Consider the following 11,380-nt stretch of genomic DNA (forward strand, 5'->3'; position numbering starts at 1 on the left):
TATTCCTCATGTTCTCTGGTCTTGTGCAGTAATTCATGGGTTTTAAATTGGGTGGTTGAACTTGTATTAATGCTTTTGTGACTCTGTATGAGTTAACATGGAGTGTGGGTGTATGCTCTCATGTGTAACTGGTGGCACCTTTGAAAGGATGTTACTGTTTGGGTGCTTGGGACACATACACACACCTCATCTCCAAGGCTCTCCAGAGTTCCTCAGTGTGTTTCTGTCACCAGCTCTAGGAGTCTCCCTTGCGACCTACGGACTCAGCAGTGTCTACCTACAGGCCCCCGCACGGTCCCTGCCCCCCAGGGCCCCGCCCCCGGGGAACACGGTCCAACCAAAGCACCTGGATCCACCCCAAATGACGTCAGGTAGCCCCCCCCAGTTCCAGTACCTACCAGGGTTGCACTGTCAACCCAGAGAACCCCAGCCACAGGCTGATATCTCACCCCTCCCATCTGAACTCGTCAACTAGTGGTTCAGGTTTAATTTCTATATTTATTTATTTGACCAGGTGAGTTGACATGGTGGTTTACCCGGCCATACTATCTCACAGTTTGGAGTGGACCCAGAGAGAAGCATGTTCTGCATGCTGATCCAGATGTAAAACATATATGTATTGTCACGTGCAGTGAAATGTGTTTTACAAGGTCAGCCATAGTAGTATGGCATATATTAGGGTTAAGTGTCTTGCTCAAGGGCACAGACATATTTTTCAGCTTGTCAGCTCGGGTATTCGAACCAGCGATCTTTCGGTTACTGGCCCAGAGCTCTAATCGTTTTGTATGTGTTGCCGCTAACAGAAATGTGCATTTAAAAAGACCACTTTATAGCACTATCAAAACTACAGTTTTATAAGGACCGTCTTTTTAAAGGAGGAGTTCACTCAAATGTGTTACCTTACACTGAATGCCATCTATGGATATGGAGAGACTTTAATCCAAGCTTTCGTTTTGTCCACCTGGCCAATGTCCCACAACACACATTCTCCAACACATGGTTGTGCATGGTGTGAAATGTAAACACGACATGTTGCCTCATCATGCTGCAGGAATACACAATTCCAGAGTTACTCTGCTTTTAATCCATATTAGTGTGGCCTTGCTTTTATTCTAAGCATCTGATGGGGAGCTCTTCTTAATCTTTGGCTTGTTTGGTGTCTGTCCTTCTAAAATGAAAGCATGTGCTGAGCTGTCTCTTTGACCTTTGAACTTGTGGGATGGGCATAGAATGATTCTATTTCTATGGATGGGCGTGGTGTAGGGTTGAGAGTTATAGAGTTATTGTATCACGTATTTGTTATGTTCCGCCATCTCCACAATCAAGCCTCTTGACTGATATTGGTTGACTATAGGTCCCAGATATGTTTGTGCTGTCTCCTACAGTCATTGTTATGGCATCACAATAGCCATAGGAGTTGGCAACAGATCTGGACCCGGGCTAGTCTGGGACCTGAGCTGTACAATACAATGCAGGATCAATATTCTTATTTTTTTAAATGTACAAACACATTGTCTAAGTTTAGCTTTTTTTTGGTTGCTTATCAAAGTTGTCTGGCTAACTCATTGATCCTGCTTTGTAGTATACCCCTCTGATGGCTGACTACTTGGGTAGATTGTAGTTGATTGTATGATACCTGCCTCTCCCTGTGCAGAGGGACCAACCTCCAGGAGAACGACAGGCTGTGGTCTGTAGCGGCTGAGATGCATTTCAGGTCTCTGAGCCGACACTCCAGTCCCACTGAGAACAGGGAAGGTATTAGACACTTTTAATTGTTTGCATTGTCCTGTTGAGATGTTCGATATTGTCTTAATGGAACTATGCATTCTGCTTAATTATGTCTTTTTGACTTTGAACAAGAATGAAATAAAATACAAATTAGGAGTAGTCACTTGACCTGTGTGTTTTTCTACCTTAACATAGCTCCCATCTTACTGCCTGTCTGTTCTCTCTCTCATCAGAACCCTCCTATCCTAAGGGAGGAGAACCCAGCAGCACAGCTAGGAGAAGCTGGGAGCTCCGCACCTTCATCAGCCAATCAAAAGGTGAGAATAACGGGGGGGGCTTTCCATTTCTCACCTTTACACAACTGAGAAAGTACCCAGGTCTGTTTTCTATTCCTCATCATTCCTGCGAGTCTGTCCTCTACACCTCTTTCTCCTCAGACACTGCAGCCAGACAGAGCCCCATGGAAGCTGTACGTCGCTCCATATGCTCCTTCGAGGACCAACGCTACGCAGTCATGAAGCAAAGGAACATCATTGGCCAGGTGTGCGACACCCCCAAATCCTACGACAACGTCATGCACGTTGGCCTCCGCAAGGTCACCTTCAAGTGGCAGAGGGGCAACAAGATAGGTATGTACTGTACACCCTATTCCCTTTATAGTGCACTACTTTTGGTCAGAGCCTCGACTGAACTTGTGTCCCCCCTAAATGATACCCTATCCTCTATATACAGGGCTTTCCTCCAGAGCCCACGAGACCCTGGCCAACAGTTGTACACAGTAAAGGGAATAGGTTACCGTTTTAGATTTTCCCTGGAGTTTGTCCTTTAGGATTGTTGTCTCATTTATCATGCCCATGGTGTTTCATCTGTCTCCCGCTACAGGTGAGGGACAGTATGGCAAGGTGTACACCTGCATCAACGTGGACACTGGAGAACTCATGGCTATGAAGGAGGTAGGTAGCCATGGCCTGATAGGATTTTGTAGCCAAAGTGTTGCTACAACAATGTAGCGCGGGAGCAGAATGTTGCCCTGATTTGAAAAAGATGTTTATGGTCATTTTAATTCACTGCCAGTTAACATCCATTCCTATCAACAGTACTATTTTCCCATGCGTTTCAAAAAAAATGTTTGTCCAATAAAAGTTGACTTTCCTGATCAGATCCGGTTCCAGCCGAACGACCATAAGACAATAAAGGAGACAGCAGATGAGCTGAAGATCTTTGAGGGCATCAAACACCCCAACCTGGTCCGCTACTTTGGTGTTGAGCTGCATCGGGTAAGAGCATGCATGCATGGGTTCCAAAGTTCTAGAAAGTTTCCCTGGCTTTTCAGATATTCTAGTTGGAGGTTCCCTTAATCAAGAGGGAATCCTCCAATTGGAATGTCTGAAAAGTCAGGTCAAACTCAGTCTGTATGTGAATGAGATGACACTATGTATGAATGGGCTATAACATCAGATTGGATGTATGCATTAACTGTCTGTGTCCCTCCCTCTCCCCACCAGGAGGAGATGTACATCTTCATGGAGTACTGTGATGAGGGGACCCTGGAGGAGGTGTCCAGGCTTGGCCTACAGGAACACGTCATCAGGCTGTACAGCAAACAGACCACCACGGCCATCAACGTGCTCCACGAACATGGCATCGTGCACCGAGACATCAAGGGTCAGTTAACACCTCTCACTGGGGAGATGTCTTTCTCTCTGGCCTACTGTTGGTCTCAGGGTTATGCAGGCACCTTGTAGCAGTGTTCTGAATCAGTTTATGCCATCAACCCTTCCTGTGGCTCCAGTGTCATTGACCCAGCAGGAGGAGTTCTTACTGTATGGATGTCTCTGAGCCCAGTGTCTCCCTCTCACTGTTCCACCTCTCTCTCTACCATAGGAGCCAACATCTTCCTGACGTCGTCAGGCTTGATCAAGCTGGGGGACTTTGGCTGTTCTGTGAAGCTGAACAATGCCCAGACCATGCCTGGAGAGGTCAACAGCACCATGGGAACGGCAGGTGAATGAGACGCATTAAGCCTTGTTATACACTCCCTTCAGAAAGGATTAATTCCCCCTCACCCATCACACACTACCCCATAATGACAAAGTGAAATGTTTCTCACCCATCACACACTACCCCATAATGACAAAGTGAAATGTTTCTCACCCATCTACACACACTACCCCATAATGACAAAGTGAAATGTTTCTCACCCATCACACACTACCCCATAATGACAAAGTGAAATGTTTCTCACCCATCACACACTACCCCATAATGACAAAGTGAAATGTTTCTCACCCATCTACACACACTACCCCATAATGACAAAGATGATGATGTGAACGCATGTTTAGACATTTTTGCAAATGTATTGATAATTAAATATCTAATTTACATAAGTATTCACACCCCTGAGTCAATACTTTATAGAAGCACCTTTGGCAATGATTACAGCTGTATGTTTCTAAGAGCTTTCCACAGTTGGATAGTGCAACATTTGCCCAATTATTATTTTTCAAATTCTTCAAGCATTGTTGATAATTTCTAGACAACCATTTTCAGGTCTTGCCATAGATTTAAGCCAATAGAAGTCAAAACTTTAACTCAGCCACTCATTGTCGAGTGTAGATTTGGCATTGTGTTTTAGGTTATTGTCCTGCTGAAAGGTGAAATCATTTATCAGTGTCTGGTGGAAAGCAGACTGAACCAAGTTTTCCTCTAGGGAAAAATTGTGAGTTTACAAAAGGCTGGGTAATTAGTTATCATGATGAAACTGAGTTAGAAAGGACACCTGTATCTTTTTAGTGACTGGGTGTATTGATACACCATCCAAAGTGTAATTAATAACTTCATCATGATCAAAAGGATATTCGATGTCTGCTCTTTTTTTTTTTTTGTACCCATCTACCAATAGGTGCCCTTTGCAAGGCATTGGAAAACCTCCCTGGTCTTTGTTGAATCTGTGTTTGAAATTCACTGCTGGACTGAGGGATCTTACAGATAATATGTGTATGTGTGGGGTACAGAGATGAGGTATTCAATCAAAACTCATGTCAACTTCTTGACGCTACCCATCCCTATCGCGGGATCATTTGTCAGCAACCGCTGAATAGCATAGCGCAACAGTCAAATAATATATTCATGAAATCACAAGTGCAATATTGCAAAACACAGCTCAGCTTTTTGTTAATCCACCTGTCGTCTCAGATTTAGAAATGATGCTTTACAGCGAAAGCAATCCAAGCGTTTATGTAAGTTTATCGATAGCCTAGCATAGCATTATGTACACTTAGCATCAGGAAGCTTGGTCACAAATCAGAAAAGCAATCAAATTAACCGTTTACCTTTGATGTTTTCACTCACGAGACTCCCAGTTACACAACAAATGTTCCTTTTGTTCCATAAAGATTATTTTTATACCCAAAATACCTCCGTTTGTTTGTCGCGTTATGTTCAGAAATCCACAGGAAAGAGCGGTCACGACAACGCATAGTCTCCATAATGTCCACAGAAACATGTCAAATGTTTTTTATAATCATTCCTCAGGTAGTTTATAATATATCAACCGAGTGTGTAGGTTTTTCAATAACAGCGGGAGGAACAATGGCTGCTCTACTCTGTAGCGCAAAAACTCACTCAGAGCCCCCACCTATCCACTTACGCAATGTGATCGTTCACGCTCATTTTTCAAAATAAAAGCCTGAAACTGTCTAAAGACTTGACACCTTGGGGAAGCCATAGAAAAGGGACTCTGGTTGATATCCCTTTAAATGGAGGATAGGCATGCATAGGAACAGAAGGGTTTCAAAATAAGAGGCACTTCCTGATTGGATTTTCCTCAGGGTTTCGCCTGCAATATCAGTTATGTTATACACAGACAATATTTTGACAGTTTTGGAAACTTGAGTGTTTTCTATCCTAATCTGTCAATTATATGCATATTCTAGCATCTGGTCCTGAGAAATAGGCCATTTACTTTGGGAACGTTATTTATCCAAACATAAAAATAGTGCCCCCTGGCTTCGAGGTTACACTATTGCTCACAGTGAGTCCGTGCATTTTATTATGGGACTTGTAAAGCACATTTTTACTCCTGAACTTATTTAGGCTTGACTCAAGACATTTCAGCATTAAACTTTTAGATATTATCGGGTATTGTGTGTAGGCCAGTGACACAAAATCATTTTTAAATTATGGTTGTAACAACAAAATGTGGACAAAGTCTAGGGGTGTGAATACTTTGAAGGCCTAGTATAGAACCTGTATGTCTGCTGTGTACAACTACGTAGGTTTATTTTTGAACAATTCCAAAATATTATTTCCTCCTGGGGGGGAAATTGTATTCTAATCTAATAGGACTTTAGTTATTAATGTCGTCACCCCTTCTCTTCTGGTAAAAGGACTCACGAGGCGAAATGTGAGTTTACAAAAGCCTGGGTAATTAATTGTCAGTGAAACTTGCATTGGCACATCTGTTTAAATGTAATGTCTTTTTGGTTATGTATCGGACCCCAGTAAGACTAGCTGTCGACCCGAATTAATAAAACAAATATAATCAATCTCCCTGCTATCACAATTCATACACTTATCAAGATCTAAGAAGAGAGATATTTATGTTACAGATTATTGCTTGTTCAGTTAACCTGTTCTTTCCCTACTCTATTCATCAGCATATATGGCACCTGAGGTCATTACGAGGGCAAAGGGCGAAGGTCACGGGCGAGCAGCTGACATCTGGAGTTTGGGATGTGTCCTCATCGAGATGGTGACTGGGAAGGTAAGAATTCACTCAAGGGGAGGGTTGAACAGACATTTAACCAAAATGGTCCTCAAACAATTCATCTGTTTCTAGCATTTCTACTGCTGCTGCTACCACCATCTAACAACCTACGTACCTATTATTCATTACTACTATTATTCACCACCTACGACTTTTCTACTAGTATTATTATTCACTACTTTCACCACCTATTCACTAGTATTACCACCACATAACACTAGCTACTTATTCGCTACTACTATTATTCACTACTTTCACCACCTACAACTACTACTCACTACTATTATTAATCACCTAAGACTTATTTTCTACTAGTTATTATTCACTACTTTCATCACCTACGACTACTACTCACTACTATTATTATTTATTACTATTATTCATCACCTAAGACTTATTTTCTACTAGTTATTATTCACTACTTTCATCACCTACGACTACTACTATTATTTACCACCTACGACTACTATTCACTACTACTACCACCACCTAACACTAGCTACTTATTATTCACTACTACTACTACTACTACTAACTTTCACCACCTACTTATTATTCACTACTACCACTTATTATTCACTACTACCACTTATTATTCACTACTACCACTTATTATTCACTACTACCACTTCACCACTTATTATTCACTACCACTATTCACCACTTCACTACCACTATTCACCACTTATTATTCACTACTTATTATTCACTACTACCACTTCACTACTTATTATTCACTACTACCACTTCACTACTTATTATTCACCACTAGTTATTATTCACTACTTTCACCACCTACGACTACACTACTACTATTCACTCACCACCTACTATTCACCACCTACTATTCACGACTACTACTTATTTATTACTATTATTCACCAGACTTATTTTCCATTACTTTCACCAGTATTATTCACTACCACTTATTCACCACCTACTACTATTCACTACTTTCACCACCTACGACTAGTATATTCGCTACTACTACCACCACCAGCTACTACTACCTATTATTCACCACCTACGACTACTAGTATATTCGCTGCTACTACTACTACTGCAGCTACTACTACTGCTTCTACTACTACTACTACCAGCTACTACTACCTATTATTCACCACCTACGACTACTCACTACTACTTTCACCACCTACTACTACTACCACCAGCTACTACTGCCTATTACTCACCACCTACGACTACTCACTACTACTTTCACCACCTACTACTACTCACTACTACTCTCACCACCTACTACTACTACTACCACCACCAGCTACTACTACCTATTATTCACCACCTACGACTACTCACTACTACATTAATCACTACTACCTATTACTCACCACCTACGACTACTCACTACTACTTTCACCACCTACTACTACTACTACTACTACTACTACCACCAGCTACTACTACCTATTATTCACCACCTACTACTACTACTACTACCACCAGCTACTACTACCTATTATTCACCACCTACGACTACTCACTACTACTTTCACCACCTACTACTACCACCAGCTACTACTACCTATTATTCACCACCTACGACTACTCCTTTCACCACCTATGACTACTCACTACTACTTTCACCACCTACTACTACTACTACTTTCACCACCTACTACTACTACCACCAGCTACTACTACCTATTATTCACCACCTACGACTACTCACTACTACTTTCACCACCTACTACTCACTACTTTCATCACCTACTACTACCATTAACCACTGCTAATTATTTATTACTATTATTCACCACCTAAGACTTATTTTCTACTAGTTATTATTCACTACTTTCATCACCTACGACTATTCATTATTCACTTGTAGAGGTCGACCGATTTAATGTTTTCATAACAATCGGAAATTTATTTTTGAACACCGATTTTGCCTTTAAAAAAAAATTTTTTTTACTAGTCAGTTAAGAACACATTCTTATTTTCAATGACTGCCTGGGAACAGTGGGTTAACTGCCTGTTCAGGGGCAGAATGACAGATTTTCACCTTGTCAGCTTGGGGGATATAATCTTGCAACCTTACAGTTAAATGTGTCCAACACAATAACGACCTGCCCCTCTCTCGTTGCACTCCACAAGGAGACTGCCTGTTACGCAAATGCAGTGAGCCAAGGTAAGTTGCTAGCTAGCATTAAACTTATCTTATAAAAAACAATCAATCATAATCACTAGTTAACTACACATGGTTGACGATATTACTAGATATTATCTAGCGTGTCCTGCGTTGCATATAATCTGACTGAGCATCTAAGTATCTGACTGAGCGGTGGTAGGCAGAAGCAGGCTCGTAAACATGAATTCAAACAGCACTTTCGGGGCGTTTTGCCAGCAGCTCTTCGTTGTGCATCAAGTATTGCGCCGTTTATGACTTCAAGCCTATCAACTCCCGAGATGAGGCTGGTGTAACCGATGTGAAATGGCTAGCTAGTTAGCGTGCGCTAATAGCGTTTCAAACTTCACTTGCTCTGAGCCTTGGGGTGGTTGTTCCCCTTGCTCTGCATGGGTAACGCTGCTTCGAAGGGTGGCTGTTGTCGTTGTGTTCCTGGTTCGAGCCCAGGTAGGGGCGAGGAGGCTATACTGTTACACTGGCAATACTAAAGTGCTTATGAGAACATCCAAAGGTTAATGAAATACAAATGGTATAGAGGGAAATAGTCTTATAATAACTACAACCTAAAACTTACCTGGGAATATTGAAGACTCATGTTAACAGGAACCACCAGCTTTCAACCTAAACATTAGCTTTCTTACATAGCACAATTGCACTTTTACTTTCTTCTCCAACACTTTGTTTTTGCATTATTTAAACAAAATTGATTTTATTGATGTATTATATTAAGTTAGTGTTCATTCAGTATAGTTGTAATTGTCATTATTACAAATAACTTTTTTTTAAAGATTAATCGGTATCGGCGTTAAAATCATAATCTGTCAACCTCTTCACTAGTATTATTCACTACTTTCACCACCTACGACTATTGTTATTCACTTATCACCACCTACGACTACTAGTATTTGCTACTTTCACCACCTACGACTGCTACTATTATTCCCATCTACCACCTAACACTAGCTATTACTACTATTCACTACTGTGAATGCTTCAGTAGTAGAATTAGTTTGTACTATGTATTCAAGGTTGTTTAAAATTTTAGCCTGATTTGAGTCTACTCCCTCGACAATCCTCGGTCTGTTTTGTTTGTAGGCTGATTGAGGAAGTGTTGTAATCAAATGTAATCTAAACCCTGTTCACGTCTGAAGTTCGTGTTTAGAAAGGTCTTTCTCCCCTCTCCCACCACGCAGAGGCCATGGCACGAGTATGAGCACAACTTCCAGATCATGTACAAGGTGGGTATGGGCCACAAGCCCCCCATCCCAGAGAAGCTGTCCACTGAGGGGAAGGATTTCCTGGGTCACTGTCTAGAGAGCGAGCCCAAACGACGCTGGACCGCCAGTACCCTGCTAGACCACCCCTTCGTCAAGGTCAAACACTTTCCTACTTTGAAAAATGCATACAGTTCACTACAAGGGTAGACTTTATGCTGGCAGTCACATTGTGGTCTAACTAGATTCAATGTGAAGATCACAAGTCTAATCGAGAGCTCCTCTCTCCTGTCTTTCAATCCCAGGTTTGCACGGATGAAGAGTGAGGGGGAACTGACACCACTGCTCCCACGTTTACAAACTATAGCACTACTGTTCATGTTGGCCAGAGACCGAAAGACGAGGGTCTTGTGAACACAGGAAATTATGACTGCAGGCATATGGAGCTAAACTGAGGAACTGTAAGACATCATTTCCGATGGACGACTAAACTGGATCAATTGGATCGTGTTCCTTACAAACCAAGCAGAAGAAAACTGACTGCAACAGGGAGAGACACTACCTGTATCTGTTAAAACGTTTTGCTACAGTGTGCCCTAATGAACATGACCCTGTAGTAGTCGACTTATGTCCTGGGGAGGGCAATGTATTGTACATACTGTAATAATAGGATTGGATCCTTCCTTGTATAAACAATATTGTAAAGCTTAGGTAATAAGTATAGCCACATCTTGTTGTTCTCTCACTGGTGAAGATGAGATGGAACAAGGCAAAATGAGGAAGATATTGATAAACAAAAGCTATGGCACTTTAAATACGTTTTTTTCCTCCTTTCAGTGAGTGTATTAGGGACAGTTGAGCGCAGGGGAGATCTAAGTTCACTGCAGACATTTGGGCCTCGTTCAGTAGGCAAACGTTGTGGAACATTGCAGCTAGAAATGTTTGTTTTCCATAACATCTGAATGTTACACAATATTGTGCCCTTCTGAACGTGCCCCAGGTTTGGTCGAGGCAGTCTGAAGTCTTGCCTTCAGTCCTTTGATGAGGTGAGTGTCATTGCACAGAAGCAGGGGATGCTGTACTTAGTGCCAAAACATTTTTTACATTTTAAATCCAACAATGACTGAGGGTGTTATCATCCATATCAGGTGAACGGTTTACAAATTACAGCACTTTTTGTGGGGGGGGCTAGAGTGCCAAAGTATTGGGACAAATTCTCTTATGTATAGTAAAGAATGTTTTTGGTCCCATATTCATAGCACTACATCAAGCTTGTGACTAAACTTATTGGATAATGAGTGAAAGTTCACCACACAAATCTCATACCCCCAAGACATGCTAACCTCTCATTATTGTAATGGTGAGAAGTTTGCTTGTGCGGTGACCTCACTCATCATTATCCGAAAGTGTGTACAAACATATTGTATTTTTTACAATAAGTGACTCCAAAGACACATTATAAAATTACACCAGCTTGTTATAGTCCTTGTGTGCTATAAATATTGGACCAAATACTGACTA

General features: G+C 41.6%; 1 protein-coding gene across 5 annotated transcripts in view; it reads left to right on the forward strand.

Moving 5' to 3' along the window:
- Positions 1–10,674, forward strand: part of LOC115118837 (mitogen-activated protein kinase kinase kinase 4-like) — a 66,006-nt gene extending 55,332 nt beyond the window's left edge. For 3 of the 5 annotated variants that reach the window (XM_029647564.2, XM_029647565.2, XM_029647567.2), the window contains exons 18-28: positions 234–371; positions 1,655–1,755; positions 1,962–2,045; positions 2,166–2,357; positions 2,611–2,681; positions 2,889–3,005; positions 3,234–3,393; positions 3,613–3,732; positions 6,390–6,496; positions 9,839–10,018; positions 10,165–10,674. In XM_029647564.2, the coding sequence (XP_029503424.2) occupies positions 234–371; positions 1,655–1,755; positions 1,962–2,045; positions 2,166–2,357; positions 2,611–2,681; positions 2,889–3,005; positions 3,234–3,393; positions 3,613–3,732; positions 6,390–6,496; positions 9,839–10,018; positions 10,165–10,185 (1,291 nt within the window). In that variant the 3' untranslated portion in view covers positions 10,186–10,674. The other 2 variants (XM_029647566.2, XM_065012590.1) reach the window with 2 other exon arrangements.
- Positions 10,675–11,380: the final 706 nt, after the last annotated feature.

This window comes from Oncorhynchus nerka, linkage group LG28, assembly GCF_034236695.1.
Source record: "Oncorhynchus nerka isolate Pitt River linkage group LG28, Oner_Uvic_2.0, whole genome shotgun sequence".
In the NCBI taxonomy this organism is placed as follows: Eukaryota; Metazoa; Chordata; class Actinopteri; order Salmoniformes; family Salmonidae; genus Oncorhynchus; species Oncorhynchus nerka.